At 50.9% G+C, this 14,310-nt stretch overlaps 1 protein-coding gene across 2 annotated transcripts in view; it reads left to right on the forward strand.

Moving 5' to 3' along the window:
• Nucleotides 1-6,812, forward strand: part of dclre1c (DNA cross-link repair 1C, PSO2 homolog (S. cerevisiae)) — a 54,488-nt gene extending 47,676 nt beyond the window's left edge. For both annotated transcript variants that reach the window (XM_070897070.1, XM_070897071.1), the window contains exon 14: nucleotides 3,178-6,812. In XM_070897070.1, coding sequence (XP_070753171.1) covers nucleotides 3,178-4,151 — 974 coding nt within the window. In that variant the 3' untranslated portion in view covers nucleotides 4,152-6,812. The remainder of the gene's footprint in view (nucleotides 1-3,177) is intronic.
• Nucleotides 6,813-14,310: the final 7,498 nt, after the last annotated feature.

Raw genomic sequence — 14,310 nt, forward strand, 5'->3', positions numbered from 1 at the left:
CGTAATTCATTCCCGAGGGACGAGCAGGGCAGGGGCCACAAAAACTGGATCTTTTCTACTGAGACGTGTGACATTTACAAGGTGATAGACGAAAGCAACTCACCAACAAGTGGTACTGGAGTTAAAGAACCCTCAGCAGGGCCACTAATTACTGGTGGCTCAGTGGGCAGCACTCTCACCTCCGAGTCAGAAGGTTGTGGGTTTAAGTCCCACTGCAGCGCAGTGCGGAGGGGCAGTACATAGAAATTAGGAATAGGCCATTTGGCCCTTCGAGCCTGTACCGCCATTCAATAAGATCATGGCTGATCATTCAACCTCAGCAATGCTTTCTCTCCATACCCTTTGGCCGTAAGGGCCATATCTAACTCCCTTTTTAATATATCTAACGAACTGGCCTCAACAACTTTCTGCGGTAGAGAATTCCACAGGTTAACCACTCTCCGAGTAAAGAAGTTTCTCCTCATCTCGGTCCTAAATGACTTCCCTCTTATTCTTAGACTGTGACCCCTGGTTCTGGAACTCCCCAGCAACGGGAACATTCTTCCTACCTCTAACCTGTCCAATCCCATCAGAATTTTATATGTTTCTATGAGATCCCCTCTCATTCTTCTAAACTCCAGTGGATACAAGCCCAGTTGATCCAGTCTCTCCTCATATGTCAGTCCTGCCATCCTGGGAATCAATCTGGTGAACCTTCGCTGTACTCCCTCAATAGCAAGAATGTCCTTCCTCAGATTAGGAGACCAAAACGGAACACAATATTCCAGGTGTGGCCCCACCAAGGCTTTGTACAACTGCAGTAAGACCTCCTTGCTCCTATATTCAAATCCTCCAGCTATGAAGGCCAACATGCCATTTGCCTTCTTCACCACCTGCTATACCTGCATGCCAATCTTCAATGACTGATGCATCATGACACCCAGGTCTCATTGCACCTCCCCTTTTCCTAATCTGTCACCATTCAGATAATATTATGTCTTCCTGTTTTTGCCACCAAAGTGGATAACCTCACATTTATCCACATTATACTGCATCTGCCATGCATTTGCTCACTCACCAGTACTGAGGGAGCGCAGCACTGTCGGAGGGGCAGTGCTGAGGGAGTGCCGCACTGTCGGAGGGGCAGTGCTGAGGGAGTGCCGCACTGTCGGAGGGGCAGTGCTGAGGGAGTGCCGCACTGTCGGAGGGGCAGTGCTGAGGGAGTGCCGCACTGTCGGAGGGGCAGTGCTGAGGGAGTGCCGCACTGTCGGAGGGGCAGTGCTGAGGGAGTGCCGCACTGTCGGAGGGGCAGTGCTGAGGGAGTGCCGCACTGTCGGAGGGGCAGTGCTGAGGGAGTGCCGCACTGTCGGGGGGGCAGTGCTGAGGGAGTGCCGCACTGTCGGAGGGGCAGTGCTGAGGGAGTGCCGCACTGTCGGAGGGGCAGTGCTGAGGGAGTGCCGCACTGTCGGAGGGGCAGTGCTGAGGGAGTGCCGCACTGTCGGAGGGGCAGTGCTGAGGGAGTGCCGCACTGTCGGAGGGGCAGTGCTGAGGGAGTGCCGCACTGTCGGAGGGGCAGTGCTGAGGGAGTGCCGCACTGTCGAAGGGGCAGTGCTGAGGGAGTGCCGCACTGTCGGAGGGGCAGTGCTGAGGGAGTGCCGCACTGTCGGAGGGGCAGTGCTGAGGGAGTGCCGCACTGTCGGAGGGGCAGTGCTGAGGGAGTGCCGCACTGTCGGAGGGGCAGTGCTGAGGGAGTGCCGCACTGTCGGAGGGGCAGTACTGAGGGAGTGCCGCAGTACTGAGGGAGTGCCGCACTGTCGGAGGGGCAGTACTGAGGGAGTGCCGCACTGTCGGAGGGGCAGTGCTGAGGGAGTGCCGCACTGTCGGAGGGGCAGTGCTGAGGGAGTGCCGCACTGTCGGAGGGGCAGTGCTGAGGGAGTGCCGCACTGTCGGAGGGGCAGTGCTGAGGGAGTGCCGCACTGTCGGAGGGGCAGTGCTGAGGGAGTGCCGCACTGTCGGAGGGGCAGTGCTGAGGGAGTGCCGCACTGTCGGAGGGGCAGTGCTGAGGGAGTGCCGCACTGTCGGAGGGGCAGTGCTGAGGGAGTGCCGCACTGTCGGAGGGGCAGTGCTGAGGGAGTGCCGCACTGTCGGAGGGGCAGTACTGAGGGAGTGCCGCACTGAGGGGCAGTACTGAGGGAGTGCCGCACTGTCGGAGGGGCAGTACTGAGGGAGTTCCACACTGTCGGAGGGGCAGTACTGAGGGAGTGCCGCAGTACTGAGGGAGTGCCGCACTGTCGGAGGGGCAGTACTGAGGGAGTGCCGCAGTACTGAGGGAGTGCCGCACTGTCGGAGGGGCAGTACTGAGGGAGTGCCGCACTGTCGGAGGGGCAGTACTGAGGGAGTGCCGCACTGTCGGAGGGGCAGTACTGAGGGAGTGCCGCACTGTCGGAGGGGCAGTACTGAGGGAGTGCCGCACTGAGGGGCAGTACTGAGGGAGTGCCGCACTGTCGGAGGGGCAGTACTGAGGGAGCGCCGCACTGTCGGAGGGGCAGTACTGAAGGAGCGCCGCACTGTCGGAGGGGCAGTACTGAGGGAGCGCGGCATTGTCGGAGGGGCAGTACTGAGGGAGCGCGGCATTGTCGGAGGGGCAGTACTGAGGGAGTGCTGCACTGTTGAAGGGGCCGTCTTTCGGATGAGACGTTGAACCAGATGCTCTCTCAGGTGGGCGTAAAAAATCCCAACGCAGCATTTGGAAGAAGAGCAGGGGAGTTATCCCCGGTGTCCTGGGGCCAATATTTATCCCTCAATCAACATCACTAAAAAGTTTATCTGGTCATTGTCACATTGCTGTGTGTGGGAGCTTGCTGTGCGCAAATTGGCTGCTGTGTTTCCTGCATTACAACAGTGACTGCACTCCAAAAGTTCTTCATTGGCTGTAAAGCATTTGAGACGTCCAGTGGTTGTGAAAAGCGCTATATAAATGCGATCCTTTTTAATTAGCACAGACTGACGGACCTATTTACATTTGTGTTGTATGAGCCAACTGATGAACTAAGTGGTAGTAAGTATGTAAGATTTTAAATATGGATGTTGTTACAATTTCCATGATCATTCTTGCTGTTTAGATGTATAATATTGCTGTGGTGTGATTTTCACTAGATTGCTTCAGTTATGTGAATTTAACATTGTTTTTTTGAACAGGTGGGGATTACACTGACCTTTTCGATGACTGCAATCTGGTTCCACTGAAGCAGAAGTTGCGATTCCTACAACGTTGGCAGCTCGACGATGAAACCCGGGACTTACTGTCTGATCTACCGCAGAGAGACCCGAGTATCCAGTCCGGGAGTATGTGTGAACCTTCCGTCTGCTCAACTACTGAATTCTTTGAATGTGAAGAGTCAAATGAGGATGATGACGACGAAGATGAGGAAGAGGAAGAAGCTGATGTGAGTTCAGTGTGGAAGGAGGAGCCCTCTCATCCCTCGGTGCCGCTGACCACGGGAGAGACGGTCTGGTGCACGGACACTCCGCGCTGGGACATGTTCTTCAAACAGGAGCCCGTGCTGATTTCTGAAACGGAGGAGGGTTCGGAGAGTGCCAAGGAGCAAGGAGCTGGTTCACAATCACCCAAACTCTTCAGTGATTCCGAAGATGGAGATTCCACTTATTTTCCCTCACAAAGTTCATCCCAATCGACCCACATCTCCGAGCCAGGAAGTCAAGGCAGCTTGCTCGATGCCGAACCGATTCACATTCCGGAAAATAAAATGGGTTGTGTGAAATTCCTCAGCGGTAAGGATAACTCGCCGTCGAACACAACTCCTGGAGTAGGGAAAAGAAACAGCTGGGAACATCAGAGAGGGAATCATTCAGATTCTGCCTGGGGTTCTAAGCGTGATACCACTGACACATTGGCAAACATCAATGTTCGATGCTCTGAGCACACATCCTTAAGCTCAAATGCTACTGATGGCCACCAGACAGAAAGTGCCCAAAGCTCAACTCTTGGTTTGAAGTCTGACTCCCAGACTTCCTCAGACTTTGAAATACCGTCAACACCAGACTCTGAGGTGCCGCAGCCAGTGCAACTGAACGTCCTGTACAGTAAACTAGCCGCTGGGGAAACTGTGCAAATCGAGACAAATAAACAGTTAAGCGGTAGCAAATCCTAGTGATGGGAATGTGGTCACAATGTCAGAGACGAGAGGATTGGAGCTGCAGGAAAAACTACCTGAGGACCTAAAGATATTCTTCCCAGCAGTGTCAGTTGTGGCTCAGTGGGCAGCACTCTTGCCTCTGAGTCAGAAGGCTGTGGGTTCAAGTCCCACTCCAGGGACTTGAGCACAAAAAAAAATCCAGGCTGACACTCCAGTGCAGTACTGAGGGAATGCTACACTGTCGGAGGTGTCATCTTTTGGATGAGACTTTAAACCGAGGCCCCGTCTGCTCTCTCAGGTGGATGTAAAAGATCCCACGGCACTATGTCGAAGAAGAGCAGGGGAGTTATCCCCGGTGTCCTGGGGCCAATACTTATCTCTCAATCAACACAACAAAAACGGATTAGCTGGTCATTACCACATTGCTGTGTGTGGGAGCTTGCTGTGCACAAATTGGCTGCTGCGTTTCCCACATTACAACAGTGACTACACTCCAAAAAGTACTTCATTGGCTGTAAAGCGCTTTGAGACGTCCGGTGGTCATGAAAGATGCTATAGAAATGCAAGTCTTTCATTCTTTCCAAATGATTTGTACTTTTGTCACACACCGGCCCAATCAGAGTGGCAAAAAAAATGAATTATAAAATGCGATTGTTCTTTAGAAAGTGTATACAAATGAAAAGTTTTATGTAACACAAATGTTTTGTACTATTTATAAAAACTTGGGACAAATATTGTCATTCCTCGGTCATTGAGTCAATATCCCGGAATACTGTCCCGAACCCCATCGACATAAGGACCACGGCACGTCCAGGAGAAAGCCTACCTTCCCAGGACAACTCGGAATGGCCAATGGATGCAGCCTGGTCACTGTTGCCCACATCCATTCAATGATCATAAAAAGCGCCACACCCTGCTCGATCTGTGTGGCTGGTGTTTGCCAACATCGGTGAGAAGCCCGGTGTGAGGCAGCGACACCGCTAACTTTAGCGGCGGACGATGTTTACCGCCTCCGACCGGGATATTCACTTTTAGCGCCCCAGGAGGGGAGTGGAGCACTAAGGGAAGCGTTTCCCGACCCTCTCCGGGCACTAACCCCGATTCCTGCGGCGCTATCGCGGGGGCGCTGCTGGAGTTCTGGCGCTCGGAAACCGGCATCCCAGCGCCGAAAGGGGAGATCAGCTGACCACCCGGCAACTGGAAGGGAGGATTGTTTACATCAGCAACCGTGTTGAACAGCTCAGAACGTTAAATGAATATAAATAAATTCCATTCCAAACACCCGATAAAATATCGCCGCGGGAGCTTCTCCGTGACGCTGGCTTTCTGTGTCTGGTGAACCTTTCTTGCACTCCCTCTATGGCAAGTATATCCTTCCTTAGGTAAGGAGACCAGAACTGTGCACAATACTCCAGGTGTGGTCTCGCCAGGGCCCGATATAATTGTAGTAAGATGTCATACTCTTACACTGTAATCCCTTTGTAACAAAAGCTAACATACCATTTGTTTTCCTAATTGCTTGCTGTACCTGCATGTTAACTTTCAATGATTCGTGTACAAGGACCTCCAGGTCCCAGTCTCTCACCATTCAAAAGATTATTCTGCTTTTTTGTTTTTCCGACCAAAGTAGAGGGTTACTGGGAGAGTGCGGCCAGAGGGGGTTATTAGACAAATCAGTAAGTACCCCAACAACCCGATTGGCTATCAGTGTGCAGTCCTGGCTAGTAACAAGCATCATTTTAATGATTCAGGTCACACCCTGTGCCTGCCAGCCTGATTGTAGTGTTATTAAGCTCGGAGCTTCAATAATCTTCTAATTACAGCAATGGGAAAAGTAGAGTAACAGCATTCCCTTTTGAGGGTTAGTCGGTGAATTATTTGAGTCACAATCCATGATTATTTCCCACCTGTGCTTTGTGAAGGCGCGGATTATGCTACCGACCAGAAATTCAAGGTCCTAAATAATGCTGCCCATCCATCATCGGTTTTCTTAGCTAAATATTGCAGAGTGCAGGATTCATATAAGAATTAGGAACAGGAGTAGGCCATCTAGCCCCTCGAGCCTGCTCCGCCATTCAACAAGATCATGGCTGATCTGGCTGTGGACTCAGCTCCACTTACCCGCCCGCTCCCCATAACCCTTAATTCCTTTATTGGTTAAAAATCTAACTATCTGTGACTTGAATACATTCAATGAGCTAGCCTCAACTGCTTCCCTGGGCAGAGAATTTCGCAGATTCACAACCCTCTGGGAGAAGAAATTCCTTCCCAACTCGGTTTTAAATTGGCTCCCCCGTATTTTGAGGCTGTGCCCCCTAGTTCTAGTCTCCCCGACCAGTGGAAACAACCTCTCTGCCTCTATCTTGTCTATCCCTTTCATTATTTTAAATGTTTCTATAAGATCACCCCTCATCCTTCTGAACTCCAACGAGTAAAGACCCAGTCTACTCAATCTATCATCATAAGGTAACGCCCTCATCTCCGGAATCAGCCTCGTGAATTGTCTCTGTACCCCTTCCAAAGCCAGTATATCCTTCCTTAAGTAAGGTGACCAAAACTGCACGCAGTACTCCAGGTGCGGCCTTACCAATACCCTGTATAGTCCGTTGGTTATTAAAATCTTCATGAAAGGAGCTTGCATGTTTCATGTATGCATTAAATTGAATGTTGGCCATGATTTGAAAAGACATCTTTCCCCCACTCCCCTCCGCCATGCCCAGCAACAATGTCATTTGGTAAAGTAGGAGCCAGTAACAGGGGATTGTTTGCTGTCCTAGGCTCACAACAGCTCACTGGTAAACTGTCTGGAGGTTGCGTACTTGGATTTCAAAATTCTCATCTTTATTTTCAAATCCCTCCACGGCCTCACCCCTCCCTATCTCTGTAATCTCCTCCAGCCCCACAACCCCCCCCGAGATGTCTGCGCTCCTCTAATTCTGCCCTCCTGAGCATCCCTGATTATAATTGCTCCACCATCGGTGGCCGTGCCTTCAGCTGCCTGGGCCCCAGGCTCTGGAACTCCCTCCCTAAACCTCTCTACCTCTCTTTCCTCCTTTAAGATGCTCCTTAAAACCCACCTCTCTGACCAAGCTTTTGGTGGCTCGGTGTCAAATTTTTATCTCGCAATACTCCTGTGAAGCGCCTGGGGACGTTTCACTACGTTAAAGGCGCTATATAAATACACGTTGAATATGCTCCACTTGTGTAATCTCTACGCCTTTAGTTCATTCAATCTCTCCTGTGATTATTTAACCTTTTAAGACATAAAGACTTCACACTCGCTTATACAGGAAAACAAATACTTGTGTTACGGAGGTCCTTAGGATTTTTAAACAAGGGAGTCCGATACACCTGATGAGTCTTCCTCCTCTGGCTGGATGGTGCTGGGGGGACGGGGAGACACTTGATGGGCCTGTGTGAGTGTAAAGACATGAATTAGAACTGTTATAAGAATGTTTTAAGTGACTAATTCTGCACGTGATCATATTTCACTGGCTGCTGACATCGAGTCAATGTGCGTGACTGTTGTATGCCAGGTGGCTGAGATATTTAACGGTGTCAGCGGGTTGCTGGGAGGTTCCCCCTCCTTCATCTCCCACCACCAGCAGCTCCCCAACCCTGCTTATCTCCAGCACCTCCCCCTCTGCTGCAGTCAGCGGTGTCATTGCTGGAGGGCCACCTGTTGTTATTGGCCTGGCCCGGGGGGGGGGGGGGTGGAGGTGGAGGGGGAAGGACATCGGAACAGGAGGAGGCCATTCAGCCCCTCGGGCCTGTTCCATCATTCAATGAGATCACGGCGGATCTTCGACCTAGCTCCATATACCCGCCTTTGGCCCACATCTCTTAATCCCTTTGGTTAACAAAAATCTCTGATTTAAAATTAACAATTGATCTAGCATCAATTGCAGTTTGTGGAAGAGAGTTCCAAACCTCTCCCACCCTGTGTGTGTAGAAGTGTTTCCTAATCTCACTCCTGAAAGGTCTGGCTCTAATTTTTAGACTCTGCCCCCTAGTCCTAGACTCCCCAACCAGCGGGAATCGTTTCTCTCTACCCATCCTCTCTGTTCCCCTTAATATTATGAAAACTTCAATCAGATCACCCCTTAACCTTCCAAATTCCAGGGAATACAACCCTAATCTGTGTAATCTCTCCTCGTAATTTTAACCCTTGGAGTCCGGGTATCGTTGCACTCCCTCCAAGGCCAATGTGTCCTCCCGAAGGTGTGGTGCCCGGAACTGCTCACAGTGCTCCAGGTGTGGTCTAACCAGGGCTTTGTACAGCTGCAGCATAACCTCTACCCCCTTGTATTCCAGTCCTCGAGATATAAAGGCCAACATTCCATTAGCCTGTTTGATTATTTTCTGTACCTGTCAGAGACATTTTAATGATCTGTGTACATGGAACCCCAAGTCTCTTTGGACCTCCACTGTTTCTAGCTTTTCACTATTTAGAAAGTTCCCTGTTCTGTCCTTTTTAGATCCAAAGTGGATGAACTCACATTTGCTTACATTGAAATCCATTTGCCAGTTTTTGCCCATTCACTTAATCTGTTGATATCCCTTTGTAGTTTTATGCTTCCGTCTACACTGCCAACAATACTGCCTATCTTTTTGTCATTGCCAATTTTGGATATATGGCTTTCTATACCTTCATCTAAGTCGTTAATAAATACTGTGACTAGTTGAGGCAGCTCAGCCAGATCAATAATTTGTCCTCAATTCTATGGATTTCTACCTTAGATAACTGTTGCTTATGTGGGACTTTATCACATGCCTTCTGGAAGTCCATATAAATAACATCCATAGACATTCCCCTGTCCACTACTTCAGTCACTTCTTCAAAAGATTCAATCAGGTTTGTCAGGCATGAATTAAAATCAGAAAATGCTGGAAATCTCAGCATCTGTGGAGAAAAAAAAACAGTTAATGTTTCAGGTCGATGACTCTTTGTCAGAACTGGTGAATGTTTCAAAAGGACAGATTTAAGCATGGAGAGGGGGGAGGGGAAGAACAAACAAAAGGGAGGGTCTGTGATAGGGTGCATTGTTCCCGTAAATACCACCGCTGAATTCAAGTCATACATGAAGTCACCGCAGCCACTCCAGTTAATTGGTCAGGAAATCCAGAAGTCTGATCGAGGTGTTCAAAACCATGAGGGGTGTGGACCGAGTAGATCGAGAGAAACTGTTCCCATTGGTGGAAGGATCGGGAACCAGAGGACACGGATTTAAGGCGATTGGCAGAAGGTCCAAAGGCAACACGAGGGAAAACGTTTTTACGCAGCGAGTGGTTAGGATCTGGAATGCGCTGCCTAAGAGGGTGGTGGAGGCAGACTCAATCGTGGCTTTCAAAAGGGAATTGGATAAGTACCTGCAGGAAAAAAAATATGGCAGGGCTACGGGGAAAGGATGGGGGAGGGGGACTGGCTGAGGTGCTCTTGCAGAGCGCCTCGATGGGCCGAATGGCCTCCGGTGCTATAACCGTTTTGATTCAATTGCAGTGGCTCGGTTTAAAAAGCCACTGCAAAATGCCCGCCTCCAACCTCCATATTCCCAACACGATGCAAGGCCTGACCGCTAAAGGATTTAGGGCTGCGGTTTGATTTTGCCTTTTGCTTCATCTGCTGGACAATTGCCCCCGCGCCCATATCGCTGCTAAAAGTGTTTCAAATCTATTTCGAGTCTTCAATTAAAGGCTTGCAGGAATTCCGATCCTCACAGGGAGCTCGGTATTTTAAATTGATCTTGTAAAACACGACAAGGTCAGCTCTGCTGCTGTCCTGCCCGCGCTGATCCTGCCGAGAGGGGACTGCGCATAGCCAAGCCCACATGGAAACTCTACCCTTAAATGCCACCGTAGCGGTTATGCTACAAGACCAGTAATCCGGAAACAAGAGTTCAAATCCCACCAGCTGGGGAATTTAAATTCAGTTAATTAAATAAATCAGGAATTGAAAAGCCAGCATCAATAATGGTGACAGTGGGCCCAATTTTGGCCATGACTTGCATCAATTTTTTTGGAGTGAGTTTTTTCTGGCGTAAGTATAAAAAATACCATTTTCCCCCCAAAATTTGCTCGAGAGTAAGTCAGTTAGGTACGATTTTTTTTTTTTTTTTTTAAGGTCAGTTTTTTTTTCCCCCCAAAAGGGTGCGTTCCCAGACACTTATGCCAGTTTTAGCCATTTATGCAACTTTGGCTGGCAAAAACTTACTCCAAATCCACTTAGGTCAGTGAATGTGGCCAGCTCTGAAAAACCTTGCGGGCAGTGAAGAAAAAGCAGAGCACATTCGGCAGACATTAAGGCAGGGATAGGGGAGGGAACTGGAGAGGGCCTCAACAACCAAGCACCAAACATTGCAAGGAAAAGCTCAAACAATTAAAATACTAATAAAAATGAAGTAAATCCGACCGGAGAAATGCGAGCTGCTGGCCACAATGTCACAGGGGTGGTGGTAAGTAGCCAGAGAGAGAGAGACATGCTGGTATACAAAACACTCTCTCTCTCTTCCCCCCGCCCCCCCCTCCCAAATCAAAAGTCTCAAGCACAGCCACTAAATATAAAATAGAACTGAAGTCCTACCTCGGCCCGGGAACTCAGCGGGCCGGTGCGGGAGGGAATTCAGCCGGGGATAGGGACTGCGAGCATTGGGTCCTGCTCACAGGACGTGCTGGGAGGACAGGAGCATGCGCGCAGCCCTCACTGAGCATGCGCACAGCTGCCAGCAGTGCTTTGTGCGCTGGCCTGTTGCTCTGCCACATCCCCCCCCCCCCACCCCGTGCATGCCACGCCACGACTCCGAAGAGCGGCAAGGATGGGGCCCCTTTTTTCCGGCACCCTTTCCAGCGCGCAAAGTTGCCGCGCTTCAGGTCAGTACGCCGAAAAAACAGCTTGGGCAACGTTGGGCCCCATGAAACGACCGGATTGTTGTAAAAACCCATCTGGTTCACTAATGTCCTTTAGCAAAGGAAATCTACCCCATCTGACCTACACAGGTTGAACCTCCCTTGTCCAGAACTCCCTTATCCGGAACCACCCCTCGTCCAGAACCATTCCCAGCCACCGGCTGGCGCATGCACAGAACTCCAACATGAACAAATTGATGTCCTTCCTCGCTGTCGACTCCCGCAATCGCTGGCCTGACCCCGTGATACACCGCCTCCCCCCCACCCCCCATGATCTCTCTGCTGCACTCCTAGCCCCAAGCCAGCCAGCCCTGATATTCCCTTGCTCAGTACCTGTACCATCCAATTTAACGTGACCACCCCTCGCCCGGAAACATCCCTTATCCAGAACAGGCCTGGTCCCCAGGGTTCCGGATAAGGGAGGTTGAACCTATGTGACTCCACACCCCACAGCCCCTGAAATGGCCCAGCAAACCGCTCAGTTGTATTCAGGAAGGCGGCTCACCACCTTCTCTGGGATAATTAGGGATGGGCAATAAATGCTGGCCTTTCCCACATCCCGTGAAGGAATTATTAAAAAACCTTCCTTGTGTTCAAAAAAAAGCTAGTTTCTATGGCTGCATCTTGCAACAATGAACCAGAAACGAACGAACCCTCCCCTTACCATCATTCTACTCTCCCGCGAGCCGTTGTAGCCATTGGCAGGAAATTCAGAAACAGGAATAGACCAATTTGAAACATTGACATTTTATTAATTCCTTTCAGCAAACCTGTTCTACAGCACCTGTTTAATTCACAGCTCAGTACAAAGAGGTATACAAGACTTGAAACAATCCTACAGAAAGTAAAGAAAAATATAACAAGTTCATTTTCTCTATACTCAATTCAGGTAAATACATCTTATGTACAGGTGACATGACCCCATCAAGACCATCGAATCGCCAGTTCATCCATCGCCAGACACAGCTCTCCAAAATAAAACCAACCAACTCCTCGCGTGTTGATTGGCCCATTGGATTTATTTCAATTTTCTCTTTGATGGCTGCACCATCACATTACTGCTCAAGCAGCAGCTTTTCAGTTCAAAAGGGTTAAGGGCGTGTGGTCTGCGTGCATTTTGGGTGTTGCACAGGATTATCCTCTCTGTCCAGGGCCAACGGACCTTCTGGTTTGGAGAGCTCCTCGGCAAAGCCTTAAAGCTAGCCGGTCCCCGCTCGTGGGGTTTTGGGTTCCTACAAAGGATGCCGGAATACTCTGACCCCCCCAACGTTCCCTCTAATTTATATGTTTTTGTCGGGCCCCGCGGCCCCTTCAAAACACCCGCACCCATGCGGCAAAGCTCGATGCACCGGACCCCCGGCGCGCCCCGTCGACCAGAGCGAACATCGTTCAGCACATCGCACAGGTACAGTGCTCGCTGGGAATTCGGGCAATGACCAAAGCAGTGCCGATCGGTGACACCACCCATCATGCTTTGCCCTGATATTTACCACAAAGGTTCAACATTAAATTTAGAAGAATCGGGGTCGGGAGGGAAATAATTGTTTCAACTGCGTAACTGAAGACGCCGGTGAAACCAGCATTCGCTCAGGTTGCACTGAAGCAGCAGCAGGACCGCCTGGATATAGAAGGATGCACGGGTTTAATCCCGTCATCACCGACAGGCCTAGAGAACACCAAGGGCAGGGACGATTACATTTGCCCGCGGCTTTCTGGCTGGAATCTGAAGTCATCACATGGGCTGCCACACACTGGAATAATTCGAGCCACAAGGGTTTCTTTCTCATCTGCTTACAATATAATGCCTCTTCGCTGTTCCACGTTTCCTGCAAACTTAAGCTGCAAACTCAGTATTACTACTGTTTTGAGAGCACTCCCCTAAGCACAATAGTTTAAAAAAATAGCATGTACAAATAAAAGACTTGCATTTCTATTAGCGCCTTTCACGACCACCAGCTGGCTCAAAGCGCTTTACAGGCAATGAAGTATTTTTGGAGTGTAGTCACTGTTGTAATGTGGGAAACACAGCAGCCAACTTGCGCACAGCAAGCTCCCACACACAGCAATGTGATAATGACCAGATAATCTGTTTTTGTTATGTTGATTGAGGGATAAATCCCCTGCTCTTCTTTGAAATAATTCTTTTACATCCACCTGAGAGCAGACGGGGCCTCAGTTTATCATCTCATCTGAAAGACGGCCCCTCCGACAGTGCAGCGCTCCCTCAGCACTGCCCCCTCCAACAGTGCAGCGCTCCCTCAGCACTGCACTGGGAGTGTCAGCCTAGATTTATGTGCTCAAGTCTCTGGAGTGGGACTTGAACCCACGACCTTCTGACTCAGAGGCGAGAGAGAGAGTGCTGCCCACTGAGCCCCGGCTGGCACTAAATAGCATGACGATTGACATCACACATTTCAAAATCTCAAAATGAAACAATGGTACATTTATTGATTTGCCTGTGGCTGCATTTAAAAAGCTACATCTGGGGAGGGGGATACTCCCTGCAATATTACCGTAGGACGCCGTACCGTTACATTTGCCGCGCACATGCGCAGCATCTTCAACGGGGCCGCTGGTGAGCGGCTAGCGTGGTACCTGCACAAAGTGCTGTGCGGTCACACAACCCATACACCCAACAGTGCTTTGTTATGTGCTTTGTGGGGGTAAGGTGTGGGGGGGGGGGGGGAGCGAGCGCGAGAGAGAGAGCGAGCGCGAGAGAGAGAGAGCGAGCGCGAGAGAGAGAGAGAGCGAGCGCGAGAGAGAGAGCGAGCGCGAGAGAGAGAGCGAGCGCGCGAGAGAGAGAGCGAGCGCGCGAGAGAGAGAGCGAGCGCGCGAGAGAGAGAGCGAGCGCGCGAGAGAGAGAGAGCGCGAGGAGAGAGCGAGAGCGCGAGAGAGAGAGCGAGCGCGCGCGAGAGAGAGCGCGAGCGCGAGAGAGAGCGAGCGCGAGAGAGAGAGCGAGCGCGAGAGAGAGAGCGAGCGCGAGAGAGAGCGAGCGCGAGGAGAGAGAGAGAGCGCGAGGAGAGAGAGAGAGCGCGAGAGAGAGCGAGCGCGAGAGAGAGAGAGCGAGAGCGAGAGCGAGCGCGAGAGAGAGCGAGCGCGAGAGAGAGAGAGCGAGCGCGAGAGAGAGATCGAGCGCGCGAGAGAGAGAGAGAGCGAGCGCGCGCGAGAGAGAGAGAGCGAGCGCGAGAGAGAGAGAGCGAGCGCGAGAGAGAGAGCGAGCGCGAGAGAGAGAGCGAGCGCGAGAGAGAGAGCGAGCGCGAGAGAGAGAGCG

Source organism: Pristiophorus japonicus, chromosome 13 (genome assembly GCF_044704955.1).
Source record: "Pristiophorus japonicus isolate sPriJap1 chromosome 13, sPriJap1.hap1, whole genome shotgun sequence".
In the NCBI taxonomy this organism is placed as follows: domain Eukaryota; kingdom Metazoa; phylum Chordata; class Chondrichthyes; family Pristiophoridae; genus Pristiophorus; species Pristiophorus japonicus.